The following is a 20918-nucleotide window of genomic DNA, read 5'->3' as shown; positions in this document are numbered from 1 at the left end:
ATTTTATATTGAAGAAAAATAGGCCAGAATTGCATAAAAAGCTGTATTGTCTATGTTTCTATTTATATAATGTTTCATAGCAGACAAAACTTAGTTGTGGAAATATATACAAAAATAGCCTTTATTTTAGGAAAGATTATGAAGGAAATTTTTATAGGAAGAGGCAGGGGAACGAGGTGTGGCCATGCACGCCTTTAATCCCAGCACTCAGAGGGCAGAGGCAGGAGAATCTCTATGAGTTTGAGGCTAGTCTGCTCTATATAGTGAGTTCCAGAACAGTCAGGCAAACACATTGAGAGCCTGCCTCAAACAAACAACAGAAGAAAAGAAAAAAGAAAAAAAGGACTACCTGAGTTATGTCATAGAATTCATCAAGCAGAGCTTAATTTTCCTATTATTATGTTCAGGGGTGATTTGCCATGGCATGCATGGGGCGGTCAGAGGACAGCTTCCAAAAAGAGTCAGTTCTCTCCTCCTACCTTAATAGGGATTGGACCTAAGGCTGCAGGCATGGCAAATTATATATATAATGTATGTATGTATGTATGTATGTATGTATGTATGTATGTATGTATGTACATGTATGTATATATCCATTGGCTAGGCTCCAAACATTCCTTTAAAAGTTTGTGTATTTTATATGGGAAAACGTTAGCAGGGTGAAAAGAAGGCAAGAAATAGTGCAGCTGTGTGGGGTGGGGGAAAAGAGCAGAAATGAGGAGACAGACAGACAGACAGACACAAACAAAAACAACTATCAAGAATGTGGAAGACTGAAGTCTTACCCAATGCTGGAATGTGGGTTATTCACTTTGGGATTATTTTAGTGTCTACTAAAACTAAACCGGAAAATATCCTCTAGGCGTGGTGGGCACACAGCTATGATCAAAACGTTCAAGAGACTAAGGCAGGAGGATTGCTGGGAGTTCATGGCAGGTCTGGGCTATATACTAAGTTCTGGACCAGCCTAGGCTGTGGTGTTCCTTTCTCAGTGTCCATAGATCTTGAAACCGCATTTTAAAGGTAATTATTAAAAGATAAAGCTATCTTTTAGCACCTTTCCATACTACAGCCATGACATTTTAAGGACAAACTGTGTTAAATGTGCATTAAGCCTTTCAGGTGTGTTAGGAGATTAAAAATCTCAATACTCATTTGTCACATCTTAGTAAATAAGCTGAGGCCAGAAACGTGCAGAGAGTAATATTTTATAGTTTTCCAGTTAGCAGCAGACCTCGGAGCCGCGAGCCCTGCCAGTGTAAGCTAGAGAAAGGCTTGGCGCACAGCCAACGGCTTCACCTTTTTGCTGAGATTCATGTTCTCCATCTTAGCCTTCAGCAGCTTCATCTTGTTCATAGTTATTGAATTTTCAATGATTTGTTGCCCAGAAGGAGAAGGCTCAGTCTCTTCATCCTCATCTGTGTACAAATTATATACAGAGCCACCACTGCAAGGGAAACGACAAGAACTTAAAGCATGCTGGACACCTGCTGAGCACTAAAGGCCTACCACAGTAGCAACTACAGATCCTACCAGGCGTGAAACACTAACTTTATTTTGTCATTACAAATGAAAAAAATGAATTTCAAAACATGTATTAGCCCAAACTGGCCTCAAATGTGGTACCTAGCTGAGGATGGCCTTGCTTTCTCTTCTGATCCTCCTGCCTCCACTTTTTGATTGCTGGGATTACAGGTGCATGCCACACACCACGTTTTATGTAGTTCTAAGGACTGAATTTAGAGTTCTGTGTGTCCTAGACACATGTGTAGCCATTGAATTACATAGCCAGCACATTCGAAATACAGTATGAGGGTAAGGGATGCCCGTCAATGAGAAACTGCTTGCCTTGCAAACACAAGTATGCAAGTTCAGTTCCCAAAACCAAAGATATCTAACTGGTTTGTTTACAATCTTAGCACCAGAAGGCAGGACAGTCACATACCCGAGGCTCACTGGTCTACCCTATCCATAGAGCTTTAAGCCAATGAAAGACTCTATCTCAAAAAAAGAGGGTGGACAGCTCCTGAGGAACAAACCTGAGGTCTACTTGTAGACTCTGCATACAAGGGCACACATAAACCTACACTAATACACAGGTACATACACGCATGCACGCGCGCATGCGCGCGCGCGCGCACACACACACACACACACACACACACACACACACACACTTCTTAGGAGAAAAGTGGGAAGTCACTGCAGTGCACGGACAGCCCTGCTGAGTCTGCCCTGGGTGCTTTGCTCTATCAAGCACTTCTTACAGACTGTTTCTTTACAAAAACATACAAAGGCGGGTATCATATTCCCTTTTATAAATGCAAGAAAGAAGTTAAGTGATGGGCCAACAACATGGTTCAGGGGAAAGGAGCTTGCCATTACTCTGATCACCTGAGGTCAATGCGAGCACTCAGTGGTGAAAAGAGAACGTCGTCTTGTATCTCCATAAGTGTTCAGTGGTATGCACATTCCCCACCCCCAGCACTAATGGATGAAATGTAAAGAGTTAAATGCGGTGATGCAACCTTTAATCCTGGCACTCAGGAGGTGGAAGCAGGTGGATCTCTAAGTTTGCGGCCAGGCTAGTCTATGTAGAGTGATGCTCGAAGCCAGCCAAGGCTGCACAGTGAGACCGTGTCTTTTAAAAAAAAAACAAAAAAACAAAAACAAAAAAACCCACTAATGTTTAAAAATAATATTTCTATTTATTCTTTGTATTCAATGTATTTTGATTTTCTTTTTTTTTCTTTTTTTTTTTTTTCGGAGCTGGGGACCAAACCCAGGGCCTTGCGCTTGCTAGGCAAGCACGCTACCACTGAGCTAAATCCCCAACCCCTGTATTTTGATTTTCAATACTGTCCCAGATCATCATTCTCCTGCCTATACATCCAAGTTCACGTTCTCCTGCTCTCAAAAGACAAACAAAAGCCACGGAGTTCAGTTTGTGTTGCACTACCCTGGAGTGTAGTAAATATGTGCCACTCTACTGAAGGAAGTGGATTTTCCCTCTCCCAGAAGCCATTTGCTGTGACTAACTCCTTGGCTAGGGGTGGGTCTTCTAAATGAAGTGCACATATCCAAAGCTTAAAAGCTAACACTCAGATATGAGGGAGACCATACAGTGTTTGTCCTTCTGGGTGCAGGTTACCTGACTCAACAATGTTTTCCAGTTTCATCCATTCATCTGAAAATTTCATACAACCATTTTTGTTAACATGAATATTCCATTCTATAAGTATTCCACATTGTCATTGTCCATTAATCAATTGGTGGACATCTAGGCTGCTTCCAATTGCAAGCTATTACACAAAACTCGGTGGTAGAGCTGAGCAAGTGTCTCTGTGTTAAGCGGCATAGCTGGCTTCTGTGGTGACGCTGTTTGGCTTTTGATTAACCGCACGCTAACTTACTGATTTAACGGCCATTCTGATTTGCGTGCCTACAAGATGTGAATGTGTGTTCCCTTTTTCCTGCTTCTGCTGTTATTTGTTTTGTCAATCTTGACCATTCCAACTGGATTAGATGAAATCTCAATGTAGGTTTGTGTTTCCCTGATGGCTAAGGATGTTGAACACTTTTCAAAATGTTTTCCAACCATCTGTTTCTTCATCTCTTGAGAACTCTCTTCAGATCCATATCCCATTGAACTGCAGTTTTCTAAACGTGTAGGGTTCTTGCTTTTTATCCTACAACTTTCAGAGGTGTAATTGATAAAGAATTTTCCCCTCCTGTGGGCTGCCTCTTCAAATATGGTGTCTGTCCTCTGCTGTCCAGAAGTTCTGGTTTATGAGGTTCCATTTGTTCACTCTTCGTCTTAATGCCTGTGCTCGTAATGTCTGGTCCCTTTCCTGTGCCTTTTCTTCAACCTTGTTCCCTTTTTCTTCTATCAGGTTCAGGATATTAGGTCTTATATTTGAAACCCAGTTTTGTACAGGCTGAGAGAGAAAGCTGTACTTTCATTGTCTGACACACAGCTATGCAGTTAGACCAGTTGAAGATGCTCTTTTCACCAATGTGTTCTTTTGGCTTCAGAGTTAAATACTGTTCTTGGATGTCTGGAGTTCTTAAATTCTATTCTATTGATCAATACCTCTTTTTTAATTAAAAAAAACTACAGGTGTTCTAACTGAATGAATATCTGTGTACCACATGCATGCAGTGCCCTTGGAGACCTAAAGAAAATGGTGGATCACCTGGAGCAGATGGTTGTAAGTATAGGTGCTGGGAAACAACTCTCTATCCCTCCCTCCCTCCCTCCCTCCCTCCCTCCCTCCCTCCCTCCCTCCCTCCTCCCTCCCTCTCTCCCTCCTTCTCCAATACCATTCTGGTTTTATTACTATAGCTCTGTAGCATAACTTAAATCAGGAATGGTGGTACTTCTGTCAGTTCTTTTATTGTTCAGGATTGTCTTAGCTATCATGGGGATTTTGTCTATTTAATAGTATGTGAAATTTATTTTTTTCAATTTCTGCGAAGAACTGTGTTGGAATTTTGAAGGCCATTGCAATGAATCTCTATTGCTTTCCGTAAGACGGCCATTTCCACACTATGAATACTACCAATCAATAAGCATGACAAATGTTTCTGTCTTTCCGGTGTTTTCATTCTTTAATATCTTAGTTTTTATTAAACGAGTCTTTCATTTCCTTAGCTATTACATGATGTGTGTGCATGCTATTGTGGAAGCTGGTTCCATTCTAAGCATCTTTGTCACTTGTCCATAGAACAGCTATTGATCTTTGTGTGTTGTGTACCCTGCTATATTGCCAAATGTGTTATATCATCTGTACACACTTTCTGCTGAGTCTTTGGAGTCTCTTATTTATGAAATATGTCTTCTGTAAACAAGTATACTCTGACTTCTTCCTTTCCTATCTGTATCATCTCCTTCAGTTGTCTTATTCTAGTTAACTTCAAACAACAGTCAACAGTGATTTTAGTGGAAGCACTTTACTCAGAATGATGTTGGCTGTAGGACTGTTGTAAAACTGTTTTTTGATTTACATATCTTGAACCAACCCTGCATATCTAGGATGACGCTAACTTGATCATGGTGGATAATCTTTTTGATATATTCTTCAATTCTCTTTGTATCTATATAAAAGATACTGGTCTGTAACCTCTTTTTATCTGTTAAGTATTTGACCTTTGTATCAGGGTACTAATGACTTCATAAAAAGAATTTGGAAGTATTCCTTCAATTTCTATTTTGCAGAATAATTTGAGAAGTATTGGTGTTAATTCTTCTATGAAAAGGTCTTATAGAAAACTACTGAATCTACCTGTCCCTGCATAGTTTTTGCCGGGAGATTTTAAACTAAAGTGCTATCTCACATTACAGTTGTTTAAATTATTTGCTTCATCTTGACTAAATTCTGGCAGGTTGTATATACCAAGAAATCCATCCATTTCTTTTAGGTTATCCAGTTTGGTGGAATAAAGATTTTTAAACCATGGCCTTATAGTTCTCTGAATTTCCTAACTGAATATTGCAACATCTCCGTTTTCATCTATGATTTTATGAATTTAGATCTCTTCTGTTAATTTGGCAAAAAAAAAAGGTATTCTTTGGTTTTTTGTTTGTTTTTAAGACAGGGTCTCTCTGTTTTAAGTTTTGTCTGCCTCTGCCTCTTGAGTGCTAGGATCAAAGGTGTGTGCCACCACCACTGTCACTGTATTGGGGTAAATCTGTAATTTTATATCTAAGGGTGTTTCTTTTATTAAATTAGATGCTCCTGTGTTTGGTACATAAATGTTTATAATTATAATATCCTCTTAGTGGATCTGTATTAAAAGAGTACACAGTGTCCTCTGTCTTTCTGACCAGTATTAGGCAGTGTTTGAGGTGTTTGTGTGGTCTCACCCTTGTTATTACCCCAATTGCTCAGGTTGTGGGCCAGCTGAATGATGGTTTGGGGTCCTGTTTAGTATTTTTGTCAACTTGGGGCAGGCTAGAGTTACCGGTAAAGAGGGAACCTCAACTGAGGAAATGCCTCCTTCAAAATGGCCTGTGGGCATGCCTTTGAGGCATTTTCTTGATTAACAATTTATGTGGGAGGGCCTAGTTCACAGTAGGCTGTGGTTCGTCTTTGGTACTAGAAGAAAGCACATTGAAAAAGCCATAAGGAACAAGCCAGTAAGCAGTGTTCTCCATGGCCTCTGCTTCGGTTCCTGCCTTTGAGTTTGTGCCTTGAGTTCCTATACTAACTTCCCTCAGGGATAGTGTGACCTGAGAGTAAGATAAGCCCTTTCCTCCTCAAGTGCTTTTAGTTATGATGTTTGATCACAGCAATAGAAACCCTAACTAAGACACTGTGTTTTCAGTCTTAGGGCCCCTCTGGGATTCCAGATGAGATTCCACATGGTCCAATAGGAGCAGTGGGTAGGGAGAGGACTGGGTTGGATTCCCTAACTGTACTTCTGGCTTTGGATCCAGAAAGTAGGTTGGAGGCTAGGAATTGAGATTCTAACAGTTCCTTCCTTAAATTTCCAGTCCAGATTCCACAATTGGATTTCAAACTGTCTCAGATCTCTGCAGTGGGTGGGGTGGCTGGCAATGTGGGGGTTGAGGAAGACAAGCTGGCTCTGAAGGCCCTACTTGAAATGAAGTTTTGGCTCAAACCCCAGCTCAGACTCCAAGCAGCCTCAGATCTGCAGGGTGTATCAGAGTGGCTGATGATGTGAATGGCATGGGGAGGGGAGCAGGGAGTGGAGGAGAGCGAGGGAAAGGATGACGCGCGCAGACACTGACTCTGAACATGTTTAGTAGGACGTGGGTCTGTTTCACCAGGGCCCAGTGATGGGCAGGCTGGCTCGCAGGAGAGGCAGATGAACTGACTCTCACTACCTTTCTAGTTCAGTTCCCAAGGACTTCCAGATTGGCAGCAGTGGGCTAAGAAGCTGAGGAAGAAGGATTTGTGTGAGTTCAAGGCCAGCCTGGTCTACAAAAGAGTACTAAAACAGCCAGGCCTACAAAGTGACCCTTCTCTAATTAAAAAAAATAATTAAACTAGTTTTAAAAATAAGAGGTTAAGTCATTTGTCTCAAGACCAGAAAGACAGTAGTATTGGGGCTCAGATCCAAAGAGCCAACTCGTCTAATTCCAAAGCTAAGTTTTCCCTGTTACAGCATCATGCATAGAAGTGTGTGACAAAATTAATATATGTGATAACTTTTGTCTCTATGTCAACAAGCCTGAAACTAAAGGAACATGAAGATTTCTGTCAGTTTACCTTGTGAAGTCAGAAGGAATGATTCTGCATGCTCTAGTCTTGATTACCATAAATATTTTAACTTGAATATTTCTCTCTTCACTATGGGTTTTTTTTAACTTTACCCCTTAAGAAATATTCTAAGCTGTTTCTAATACAATTTATGGTCACAAAAAAGCACACTCTCCTGTGGAATGTATATACTAGGAGAAATATTTTACCGGATACATTTTAGAGAATACCACTATTTTTAAATTCACCTCATTTTTCAAATTATCTTTTTTTGGAGAGAAAAGGATTGGACCAGTCTTCCTCCCTATGCTGCCTTGACTGGTCTGGTCTGTAGTTCCTTATGTAGACCATTTTGGCCTTGAGCCTTTAGCCATCCTCTGCCTCTCCCCAATGCTAGGATTACAGATGGGAAGCAGAAGAGAGATTTCTCCATGTTCAAGGTCAGCCTGGTCTGGATAGGGAATTCTAGGCCAACACCCAGGCTACACAGTAATTAATGCTGGGATTATCGTGTCTATTATTCACTCAACAATCATAGATTCCTAAGATCAGCTAGAAGCCAATTGTTTATGCTCAATGGGAAATATAAAACTAGACTAAGATAATATATAATTTACAATAATTTATAAGCCCCCAAAATCTATATATTTAATATTCATTTTTAAAGATTTAGATTTTCTTTTCATTCATGTATTCTGGAGAGGTATATATGGAGGCTAGAGAAGGGCACTGAATCTCCTGGATCAGAGTCACAGGTGCTTGTGAGCCACCTGATGTGAATGCTGGCAATTACATGGTCTTTTGGAAGAATAGTAAGTACTCCTAACCATGACCATATCTCTCCAACTCCTATATTTAAATACCCTAGTAGTCTTTTGAATTTTAATATATAAGCATTCTCTATACCCTTAATAATATGATTAAATAACAACAGATAGACAAATGTGACATTTATTTCAACATGAATATTTTTCATCCAAAACCAAGTTCTAATTTGAGTTTAGCTTTGTAAAGGTAAGATGTGACTCTTTATTTCAGGTTGACCTGGAACTCTCTGGCCAGCCTGTTCTCAGCATCCAAGTGCTGGGATTTCCCACCTGAGCCATTACACTTAACTTCCTCTACTGGGTTTTTTAAAAGGCGAGTTATCATTTAAACCTTACAGTGTCTGCTCAGATTTCTCTCTTTTAAAACAAGGAAGCATGATTCACTAAAATGATTTAAAATAAAAAATTAACATTTTGTATGTGAATGAATCCAATAATTCAGCAAAATATAGCGATGGGTCAAAGTTGGCCTACAATCTTTTGTATGGCCTATTAACTAAGTGTTTTTCACACTTTAAAATAGCTGGAAAAAGATCAAACTAATTGTATCTTTTAGCACATAAATATGTACAGAATCCAGGCTTCCTGCAGTAGAGACAGAACAGCTAGTCTGTACATTACAATCATCCATCTGCCCAGTGGTCAGACTAACAGCTGTGATGGTCAGCACTTAGCATGGCACATCAAAGCCTAGCAAGCTCCAATTACAGTGACACAGTCATGGTCATCATGTATGGATGCTGCACATTGCAACTTGGTACTATTTGTTTAAACAAGGTCTCACTGTGTAGCCCTGGTGGTGGCCTACAACTTCCTACCTAGACCAGGTTGACCTCGAACATGGAGAAATCCTTCCTCCTGTTCCCCACTGTAGGTGAGTATCAACATGCCCAGCGTTATTTTGTAACTTAAAAAACTCAGTGTTCACTGAATATGGACTTAGAAGCATACACGTTACATCAGATAGAACTGAACTCATTAGACAATATTTTGAAAACTGAGTCTTTTTGTTGTAGGTCTTACAACAAGAGACATCCCTCTGGCATGTTAGACTGTTGTATTAGAACCCATGAACTATGTACTAACTCTTCTCAGTAGTGTGCAGACTGAAGAAATACTGGAATGGTGTGACTTGGACATATGAGATGAGGCCGTTACTCTTCTCTGCTGGTGCTGTAAGAGTGAATATCCAGGAACAGATCATTGGGCGCCCCTAACTGTGCTTACTTGAGGCTCAGGTGCTAGCTATGGGGCTTTTTGTTTGTTTGTTTTTTGTTTTTTGTTTTTTTTCGGAGCTGGGGACCGAACCCAGGGCCTCGCGCTCGCTAGGCAAGCGCTCTACCACTGAGCTAAATCCCCAACCCGCCGAGCTATGGGGCTTTTATGACATCTTTTTTTCTAATTTACAGTATTTTAGTATTTGTGTGTGTGTGTGTGTGTGTGTGTGTGTGTGTGTGTGTGTGTGTGTGTGTAGAGTGTGGAGAGAATGCCATGGTACACATGTTGAGGTTAGAGGACAACTGTAAAATCTCTCTAGTCTTCTATCATTATGTGGGCCAACTCAGGTTGTCAGGCCTGCACCCTCATGTGGCAAATACCTTTACCTGTGAAGCCATCCTGACAGCTCTAATGTCTTCTGTTTTTTAAGATTTATTTATTTTTATATATAAGTACACTGTAGCTGTCTTCAGACACACCAGAAGAGGGTATCAGATCCCATTACAGACGGTTGTGAGCCACCATGTGGTTGCTGGGAATTGAACTCTGGACCTCTGGAAGAACAGTCAGTGCTCTTAACCACTGAGCCATCTCTCCAGTCCCAAGCCCTCTATTTTTAATGTAGAGATATTCTCTGAGGTCCCAGCAGAGATGAATCACAGTGAATAAGATATAATTTCTCTTAAGTAAGATAGAGAATGGCTCACAGTAGAACATCTACACAAAGTGCTCCAAATATTAGGGTCAGTTCCTAACCCTATCTGCAAGAGGAACAGGCTAATGGAAGCAAAACAGACACAGAAATAGTGAAAAGAGAAGGAAAACTACAATATAAAAAATGTTACCACCAACTGGAATGACAGGACAAATAATACAAAGTAAAGGCAGGACCGTAGAGAGGGCTGGTATGAATGGCAAATGCTGCCAAGTCCAAAAACCTGAGTTCAATATCCAAAACCACATAATAGAATTCGCTCAAGTTGTCTTCTGCCCACCATGTATGCATATGTGCACAAACAAATAAAAACGAAATAAATTGTTTAAAATTTTTAAATGGTAAAACTGCCTAAGAGTGAAAGAAAAAGGTCACAAAAAGAAAAGTTAAAAAGAGAACTGGGGATATTACTAGCTATTGTTAGAGCACCTACCTAGCGTATGAGAGCCCTGGACTCTAACCCAGACAACAGAAAAAAGAGTAAAAGGAAACAAGAGAAAGGTAGAAACAAAGTCAGTACCATAAATAAAAACAAAGTATTAAAAGACAAAAAATGTGAAGCAAAATACATGCACCAAATAATTAGAAAAATAAGCCTTTTTTCTGGTTTGCTCTTTATTTTTGTTTTTGTTGTTTTTGTTTTAGTTTTTCAAAACATGGTTTCTTTATGTAGTCCTTGCTGTGAAAAATAGTCTTAATAAGAAAGGAAAGTATTGTTGCTACTGAAATGCTTCCAGTCAGCTCTTAGTCTTGTTTAGTTCTGAGAGAGCCAAGGCTAAGCACTGCAGGGGCCTTCTGAAGCTTGTGCAGAGGTGACAGTGACTATCTGCACTGAGGAGCTGGGTACGGTGGGTCAGCAATGAGATTCATCTGCTTGGTTCTTCAAGTTCCTAAGCTAGCAACAGTATTAGTGGGGAAAGCGAGTTCTGCGATCATTTCCTGTTACCTACCAAGCAAGCACCATTGGCACAGAACTGTAGTACGACAGTCTCTTCTATGGGCAAACTAGATTTTAAAGCTATTCACTGAGAGCACATTCCTCTTGGCCTGACTTTTCCAATGCAGAAGGGGACAGTAAAATAAAGGGGCTTTTGTTTCCCAAAACTGCAAGCTGCAACACACCGTTCTCCCTTCTCAAGAACACCACCTTCCTCATAACAGCATTGCCAATGTGCATGGGAAATGCAGAAAGGTTCTCCACCAACAGCTTGTTCTGCAGATTTCCAAACAGTGGGGCTGAGACTACCCTTCTGTGCGTGCTGATTCCACTCCAGCTGCACTCCCTAGGTCTCTGCCTAGGCGCCTACTGGTGCCCCTTCCATCTGCTGTGCTGCCACAGTAGCACTGCACGGAGGCTCTCTCACCCTTTGCTCCAGTCTTCAGAGTCATGGCTGCTTCATGTCTATCTGTCCACTCCAACTCCTCGTGTTCTCAGCCACACCTTCTTTTTGTTTCTTGTTTTTTTTTTAAATTTCCTGTGTTGGAATCTTTTTTTTAAGATTTATTCATTTATTTTAAGTATATGAGTACACTGCAGCTGTTTTCAGACACATCAGAGGAGGGCATCGGATCCCACTACAGATGGTTGTTAGCCACCATATGGTTGCTGGGAATTGAACTCAGGACCTCTGGAAGAGCAATCAATGCTCTTAACCACTGAGCCATCTCTCCAGCCCTCAGTCATACCTTCTTAAGAAGCTACACCCTAGTTGTTTTAATTCCAATTTATGAAGAAGCAGGTGAGTGCTGGGGGCCTCTAGCTGTGATTTTGACCCTCACAATAATATACATCGATAAATGCATGGACCCACCATGTATTACTACAACAGCAGAATCAGTAGTCGGCTTTACTTATCCCGTGGGTTTATTGGGCATCACTTGGACAGCTTTTATCCCTATGTCAATCAGTTCTCCATTATTGTGACAAATGACTGGAGAGAGTTAAAGAGGAGAGATTTAATTGCTCCTGATTTTAATCCATGGCCACTTGGCTCTGTGGTCCCTGGACCATAGTAAGACAAAAAACATTATAGTGGGAAGCACGTGACAGGGCAGAGTTACTCACCTCAAGGCAGCCAGGAAGCAGAGAGAGAAAGAAGAAAGCTTTCAGAGGGAAAGGCTCTTTCCACCACCCTGAGAACCTAAGCTCAGTCCCCAGGACTCACAAGACTCCAGAGAGAACCAACTCCTACAAGTCATCTAGTCTCTCTCTCTCTCTCTCTCTCTCTCTCTCTCAAATAATTAATATTTTTAAGAGAGAGATGGCACAGCCAGTGTTAGATCTTTCCAAGGCATACCATTCACACCTCATTTTCTTAAGTAGGACCCACCTCCCAATATGCTATCATGTTATAATCATCAAGGGAAAATTTATTAAGTCTGAGAGTTTGAGAGTCAATCATTTCCCAAAAACCAATCAACTGACAACCAAACCCCTAAACAGAAGCTTTGGAAACTTCTTAAATTCAAACCATAATAATCATGGTCTTTCTCATTATTTTTGGTGTCCTGTTAACTTCATAACAATATTTGGTCTAATGGTAAACACAAACTGAGATTACAGGCCAGCAAGATGGCTCAGTGGATAAAGATACTTTCTGTGCAGAACTAACAACCTGAGTTCCACCCCTGTGACCTATGTGACAAAGTTAGAACCATCTACAAGATTCCCTCTGACCTCCACATATATATCCATGTGCATGTGTGTGGGGGGGGGGGGAAATGCATGCATGTACACACACACACACACACACACACACACACACACTATAAATAACAAAACCAGAAATTAGCCAGGGGAGCCAGGCCTGGTGGCACACACCTGTAGTCTAAACACTTGGGAGGTAGAGGAGGACCAGGAATTAGGGTCAGATTCTGGGATATGCTGAGGTCAAAGCCATCCTCAGCCTCAAAGGTGACAAGAAATTAGCTGGAGGAAGACGAAAGTGAGATGTGGAAATGACATTACAAGCAAATGGGAGGAGGTGTATAAAACCACAACATATGAGAAGCCATGGGAATCTGAGGATGACATATTGTCAATGGGCTCACATGTGGAAAAACTATTAAGAATTCTGCTGATGATCCAGGGCAGTAAGTAGTCTTTATTAATCTTCATTGCTAACCCCTCTCTACATCTAGTCCAAGGCAGATGTCACACTTCTAGTGCTAACCAGATCCCAACCTATTATGAAAACAGCCCCATCACTTGGGAGGCAGAGACAGTCTGATCTCTGAGTTTAAGGCCAGCCTAGTCTAAAGAGTGAGTTTCAGGACAGCCAAGATCCCACAGAGAAACAAAACAAAAAAATAGAAAAAGAAAGGAAAAGCAAGCAAGCAACCACTGGTTCTTAGTCCTCCAAGAGTCCAGCCTGTCTTTTCCACACACACTGAACAGAATCTTAGGGGAAACTTAAATCTCTCTCCTGGTGTCTATAATCAGTACATTCTATCCTTGAGTGTGGGTATGACTGGATCCTACTGGTCTAGCCAACTTAATGTGGCAAAAATAGTGACTCTGAAAATGTAATTTAGACCTCAAATGAGTTTCTTCTGAGATAATCGAAAAGGAGCTGAGAGAAGCCTCTCGCCACCAGCAGCCAGGAAAACCCAGAGCCCTCAATAATTACAGTGAAAGGAGATGAATTACATCACACTGAGTGTGAATGTGAAAGCAGACTAGACCCATATCAAAAGTATAGAACACAAACTGCTATCTGTCACCTTCAGCATAAGGTGTGGGCCATTAGCAAAGCACTAGCTATTCTGGTCTCTGACATCTGACCCAAGACGGTTCTCTAGATCACAAGCTGGGTTTTCTTTTGAAAAATTTTAGCAATAGATTTTTATCTTTTTGTGAGCCTAACTTTAGTTGCCTGTAGTAACTTTCCTTCCTTTGTCTGCTTGGCAAAATGTTCCTCTTCATTTAAAGTCACCCAGGCCATCCCAAATTCTGTTTCATAGGAAATGAAGGCCAACTCATCTACCCCAGAGGTCATGCCCTTCTGCAACAATCAGAACAGTCCAGCACCAGGACCACAGCTAGTGCATAAATGCTTCCAGTTAGCTAGTCACTGGCTACAAATGCTCGGTATGTGTCTAATGACTTAAAAGTGAGGAGAGCTGGACAGATGGTTTGACCAGTCAAGGCACTTGCTGCCAAAGCCTTCTTACAAAGTTCAATCCTCAGGAGCCATGTGACAGAAATCAAGAGCTGACTTCCAAGATGTCCTCTGACTTCCTCATGCAACATGGTACCATCATGCCAATACATGCACACACAAATAATGTAATTAAAAATAAAACTGAGAAGAGCGCTCACAGTGAGTTGCGATGTACAGAAACTTAAGAGATTCTCTTGTCCCAACTCCTTCATTTCCCACTGCTACCTAAGCAATCAGTAGTGTTTTCCTTCCAGTTTTACAAGTAATATACAATTTATCTCCACTTAATAGTAACAAAATAAAAAGGAAGTAAAGAGATTTACCCATTTTTAAGTAGCAGAGTAGAAAATGATACTGACCTGAGGATTAATCCTTTCTGCTATGTCATGGTTATATAATAATATACTATTATCTCAAAACTATAATCTAATAGATATTGTCACAAATAAATGGAAGTGGACTATTTTTATAAAAAAAAACCTACTGTGTAAAGAAAATTCAAATTTGTAAATACTTTTTACATATCAGTAATATGAAGGATAAACTCATAATTACATATCAGGGAGGGGTGAGGGTACGGGAAACGTGCTCAGTCTTCCTAATGCACTGCGGCTACTTCCACAACCCAAGGCTGACGTCTGCCGCATCGGCTCCTTTTCTGAGTGAAACATGCAAATGAAGCCTATTTACCTTAAAGATTCTGATAATGGTGTTAAAGTGCCATCTCCCCTATCTACTACACGAAAGAAATTTAGTTGATCTCCTTCCCGGTATACCAAAAATGTAACTTGTTTGTTGCAAGAGGTCTTTTCCCAGACCTCATCTCGACTGGAATCCATGTACTCAGCAAGCTCCCTGAGTGGGTCTTCCACAGGAACTACAAATGCAAAGATTGATAACAGACTTTCAATTCATATCACATTTTTGCATCTTGCTACAGCAACAGGTTATACATGCTGAATGTATACAACTACATTGTGATTGTGAAAATACAACACGCTCCAAACAGACTCTGACATTTTTATATTTTACATAGCATCCCTTATTAATTTTTAAATAGTTTAATGAGTTCTGCATTTTCATTATTTTTCCCTTCTCCCCGCTTTCCTCCAGTTCTTACTATATCTCTCCTAAACCTTCTCAAATTCATGGCTTGCTTTGAATTAATATGAAAGAAAAATGAATCATTGTGTTGAATGCCTAAGACAGGCTTAACTAAAAACATGAGGTCATTTATATTCCTGTGCCAGAACAGTGGATAGATTTATTGTTATTTTAGCTAAACCCTTTCAGCCTCAACCATCTGTTCTTTTAAATACCGGTTCCAACAATCAGTCACTTAAAGGTATTATAAATCCCACTTACTTAAGATTATAAAATAATAATGAGAGAGAGGGGAGAGGGAGTGTGGACACACACACACACACACACACACACACACACACACACACAATTAAGAGACACATTCAAACCATTGGAGGCAAGAGAGAGCTAAAGACAGGATTCACTGCCAAGGCCCTGGGATCAGTCTGTATCAGCAAAGGAAAACAAAGAAATAAAGCAACAACAACAAGTGAAACCTTTTCACTTTAAGAATAGGCTCTTTCTATAGCTGTTCCTTGAGGTAGTTAAAGAGCACAGAAGCAAGCCTAGGAAAGGTCACTGGTTTGCTAAAACTGCACTGCGTCAAAGGTTCAGTGTGTTTCCTGAAAGCCCCTGTCATGACTCAGTGTTAGTCAGGGTGTAGGAGACTCACATAGACCTACTGGAGCCACCCGACACTCTGCACAACTGGTAGGCCCCAGATAGCCAGTTGTGCAATTTTCAACCTTGCCTAACATCCATTACTCATTAACAAAGCTGTAGCACAGCAGTGCCCTAAGTGGCAGCCGCAGAGCAGCAGAGGACTCCCCTGGGGTGCACAGGCTCAAGGTTCACCTGCCAGCACCAGAAAGAAAAGTAAAATAAAAAGAAACACTAACGGAAAAATAATAAACTCTGAAAGCAATAAGGTCAAAGTATCCAAGAGGCCATGGTCTAAATTTAATATCACTACTTCTGATACATAACATTTTGATTTGTTCTTTCATAGTCAGAAGAATGTGTATATTATCCAGAGAGCTTCCTGCCTTCTCTGAGGCACCTGTGTGACCCCAGCTTATTTGTAACTTTCAATCCTAAATACTACAGTATCCAGAACTATTTTCAAAATTCAATCCCAATTTCCATATTACATCACTAAGAAGTAATTATTACCACACCAATAAAAGCCATTCCTAGGGGTTGGGGATTTAGCTCAGTGATAGAGCTCTTGCCTAGGAAGCGCAAGGCCCTGGGTTCGGTCCCCAGCTCCGAAAAAAAAAAAGAACCAAAAGCCATTCCTAAACTAGCACAAGGTGCCTTACACCAGGAGGTGGGTGCTGAGGTTGTCTGTGTGTGCATAACTCTTCATAACTGAACACTCATTGGGAGTTTGTCATCTAAAAGCAATATAGTTTAGTATATAATTTTAGAAAGGCAAGTTTTTTTCTTGTGTTGTTTTAGTTGTTATTTTGAATAAATCTGATTAACATTTAAATAATTCAATCTTAACCAAAATTATGAAGTATGGAGATATAATTTGACAAGTGGGAATAAGCCAGCAATGGAATCTATACTTAACTTCCAGTTTTCTAGTTTGTGGAGGATCAAAAAAATCTGAAAACCTTCTAAAAAAGAGTGTTAGAAAGTAGGACTGCTGCGAGCATGGCTCTCTCTGTGTGGTAGGTGGGGGGGGGGGGGGACGAAGCTGACTTGGGGTCAGTGAGCATGCCCCCAGCTCTTCCTGGATTAAAACCTTGTGGTTGCTTCATAGGAATGGCCCCATAAGCTCTTAGGTTTGAGTGCTTAGTCATTAACCCTTAAAGAATAGTACTACTAGGTCACGTAAGAATGATCGGTAGACTGCTTAAACACACGCCTACCTTTTCTAGTACTTATTGGTCCGCCACGCATAGCCAATACCAGCTTCAAGGTACAACCTTCGGAAATGCTGTGAATAAATGGCACAAAAATAAACTACAATCATCAAATAACATTCAGTGTCAAATGAACCACTAATTACTTGCTGGTTTATTAGTGCTGTGATATATTCCCGAAAATATGAAAAAAGCTACAGCAATATGAGTAAATGGAGTAATATATTTACCCACATGGATTACAGAAAATTTCTCATAAGCTTTGTAAAAAGGGGTTCCCTCTGGGACATGGTGGTACTTCATGCTCCAGAGACAGAGGGCAGGCAGATCTCTGAGTTTGAGGCCAGCCTGGTCTTCAGAGCAAGTTCCAGGGTAGCCAGGGCTACACAGAGAAACCCTGTCTCAAAAATTACAAAAAGGAGGACCAAGAAAAAAAGAGTTTAAGTCAAAACCCAAAGAACTAAGAAACAGAAAATGCATTCAGCAAAATAAAAATAACACAAAAACTCTAGCAGCTCTCCCAAGTCCTAGTCTTCCAGTTCAATGCCACTGCTCAGCCTCCGATTCCTTTGTCTTGAGTAATAAATTACATGGCAGGAAAGAGAAAGGTCAAAAGTCAGAAAGCACATTTGGAACCACTGGTACACACAGTGTCACTTCGTAAACAGAAAATAGGTCCTAATGAATAAAGTCTCAGTGGTCAGCCACTCTCCTGTGCCCCTGACTTGTGAAATGGAAAGAAAAGAAACTGGGCCAGGTGAGAGTGAGTCAATATTCAAAGAGAAAAGCCAAGAGGATGAGAAGTTAACACAGTCATGGGAGAAGGCAGGGACCAACAGTTTGGCATGAACCTGAAAGGTGAACTACAGATACCCGAGCACGCAGATCAGGAACAAGGATGGTACTGAGCCAATACATCTGGAAGTCAGAATTCATAACGAAACCTGGGGTCGGGGAGCTGTTCTGCAGAGGCATGAAGAAACCAGCCATGTGGAGTCGTGATACTGAGTCCCTAGAAGAAAACAGTCATGTGCAGTCCTAATACTGAGTACCTAGAAGGCTGCTAATGTGCGGTTACACTCACTTGTAATCATTCAAGCAATAATCATCTTCAAGCTCCATGTTATTCCAAATTAAGTGCTGCTGACAGATGGGAATACCTTAAGGAAAGGTGATAATAAAAAGGGTTTAAAATTTCAACACCACCTCTAAAGAGATACATCACTGTTTCATTAAAGAGCTAAGAACACTTATGAATTAATCATACTCTGGTTCAAGGACTCTGGCCCAAGAGCTGTCGTCCTCAATGTTTGGCTGGCACCACTATTATTTATCCTGTGGCCAAGAAAGACAACTTCAAAATGTCTTTTGTACTCTTCATCACCTTTACCTTTAATCTTTCCTTTGCCCAGATTTCTTTAAATACTCATGGTTTGGCATGGCATAGTCACATCCAGTGCAGTGCTGGTCTATTCCCCAAGAACACTAGGAGAATCTCTGATTACTATTTAGTTTGCCATGATGTGGTATATCTGAGTGCTAGTGTATATAATATATAAGACAGAAACTAAAAGAGGTCTGCTCAGGATGCTGTTTTTTGAAAACCAGTATAGTCAGGTTGAGGATTTAGCTCAGTGGTAGAGCGCTTGCCTAGCATGCGCAAGGCCCTGGGTTTGGTCCCCAGCTCCGGAAAAAAAAAGAAAAAAAGAAAACCAGTATAGTCTAGGTGGCTTAAATAGCAGAAATGTGTATCTGATGGCTCTCAAGACTGAGAGCCCATGGATTCAAGGTTCCAAGTAACTTCACTCTAAGGCCATTTGCTTGGCATGTAAGCAGTTAGCAGTCCACTGTACACTCACATGGTCTTTTCTCTCTATGAGAACACTGAGAAAGAACTCTCATGACTCTCCTTACAAAGATACTATCCTGAGAACTACACCCATATGACCTCATACTCTAATGTGTCTACTAAAGGTCTCAATCCATAAATGCCATCAGTCAGGGATTATGGCCTCAACCAAAGAATTATGGGGAAATGTGGGCATGAGATCACACATAATCTCAGTTATCAGAAGACTAAGGGAGGAAGAGGGTAACTTTGAGGCTACCCTGGGCTAGATAAGATCTTCTAGGCCACTCTATAGTGAACAAGTATCAAAAAGAGATCAGTTGTAGGGATATGAATACTCAGTCATATTGGTGTGTATTTACATATTACAGCTTAAATATGATTCTTTTTTTTTTTGAGGGATCTTAGCAAAACTGAGGCTGAGACAAGTTTATTGCACACTTTTTATACTTTTATCAGAAATAAAATATAATTGTGGTTCCCAGTATCAAAACAATTATAATTTCTAGTATACAATGACATTTGCAAACTATACAGAGTACACAAGATTAATGTCTGAGACTAATTGTACTGTTAAGCCTCTGTATGTTTCACTGACTTCTAGGGAACACAGATACAGAAGTGGACTGAAAGCTTCATTGTCTGGAAGAGGGCCCTGATTCCTTAGGAACTGAAAGGCTCACAGTGCCCCAGGAGCCAGAGGCTCTAGCCTGAAAAACCCATGATACATACCTCTCAAGGCAGCTAGACCAGGCCAACTCTGATTCCTGGAAATGGCTTCCAGTTTGGTCTTTTTATGTGATTAATGAGTGTGGAAATAAGTAGGTCTCTGTATTTATGTCTGTTTCATGTGCCTTTTCCTGGGTTCTTGATTTCTTCTGTTTAAATATGATTATTTTTTAATTTATTTTTATTGAATATTTTATGTATTTACATTTCAAATGTTATCCTCTTTCTTCCCTCTCCCACGCTCCCTCCCCACCCCTGCTTGTATTAAGATGATCCCACTCCCACCCACCCTCCCTCTCCCACCTCAACATCCTGACATTCCCCTACACTAGGGAAACAAGCCTTCACAGGACCAAGGGCCTCTACTCCCATTGATGTCCGACAATGCCATCCTCTGCTACATATGCGGCTGGAGCCATGGGTCCCTCCATGTTTACTCTTTAGATGGTGGTTTAGTCCCTGGGTGCTTTGGGTGTCTGGTTGGTTGATATTATTCTTCCTATGGGTTGTGAACCCTATATGACTCTTATGGGGTTTTCTTAAATAATTTTAGGCAGATTTATGTTAAAAATACTTTTACATTTCCTTTGAGAATTAGTAAGTAAAATCATTATAATCTATTGCTAATTAAGGACAGAAATCACAAATCATCTCAAAAGACAGAGAAAAGGCCTTTGACGAAGGTCAGCAACTCTTCCTAATACAAGACCTGAAGAAACTAGGGAGAAGGAACAAACTGCAGCGTAATAACGGCTACGCGCAACACATGCACAGCCAACATTGGGCTAAGTGGTCCAAAACTTAGAAGTATTGCTTCTAAAATCAGGAACGAGACAGGGTGCCCATTCTTGCTATTCCTATTCAACATATTGATCAAAGATTTAGCTACAGTAGTAAGACAAGAAAGAAATAAAAGGGATACAAATAAGAAAGGAAAAAGCCAAAATATTTTCCCTATTTGTAAATGACATGATCCTGTACTTGAAAGACCCGAATGACTCTGCCCGGATAAATAACTCCCAGCAAAGTAGCAGAATACAAAGTCAAGGTATAGAGACCGGCAAATTTTCTATAATTAAAAAATAAATTGCTAAGAAAGAAATCAGGAAGAGAAAATCTATTTATAATATCTCCCTTAAAGTAAAAATAAGATGCCTAAAAAATACCTAACCAAGAATTTGAAAGATCTCTGCAATGAAAAACCAAGTTAATGAAGGAAATTGAAGATACAAAA

At 40.5% G+C, this 20918-nt stretch overlaps 1 protein-coding gene across 16 annotated transcripts in view; it reads right to left on the bottom strand.

Moving 5' to 3' along the window:
- The window catches only part of Zfand4 (zinc finger AN1-type containing 4), a 72122-nt gene that overhangs the window by 21835 nt on the left and 29369 nt on the right, over nucleotides 1-20918 (bottom strand). For 11 of the 16 annotated variants that reach the window (XM_039107168.1, XM_063285659.1, XM_063285657.1 and 8 more), the window contains 4 exons: nucleotides 18191-18266; nucleotides 17113-17180; nucleotides 14840-15026; nucleotides 1300-1447 (listed from right to left, as the gene is read on the bottom strand). The exons of 1 other annotated variant lie outside the window; for it this stretch is intronic. In XM_039107168.1, the coding sequence (XP_038963096.1) occupies nucleotides 1300-1447; nucleotides 14840-15026; nucleotides 17113-17180; nucleotides 18191-18266 (479 nt within the window). Of the gene's footprint in view, nucleotides 1-1299; nucleotides 1448-14839; nucleotides 15027-17112; nucleotides 17207-18190; nucleotides 18267-20918 lie in introns of those variants that run through there. 4 more of the 16 variants (XM_039107174.2, XM_039107173.2, XM_063285661.1 and 1 more) reach the window with 4 other exon arrangements.

The sequence above is a fragment of the Rattus norvegicus genome, chromosome 4 (genome assembly GCF_036323735.1).
Source record: "Rattus norvegicus strain BN/NHsdMcwi chromosome 4, GRCr8, whole genome shotgun sequence".
Lineage (NCBI taxonomy): Eukaryota > Metazoa > Chordata > Mammalia > Rodentia > Muridae > Rattus > Rattus norvegicus.
Note: the sequence above shows the minus strand (reverse complement) of the source record. Positions and strands in the feature narration are given on the sequence as shown.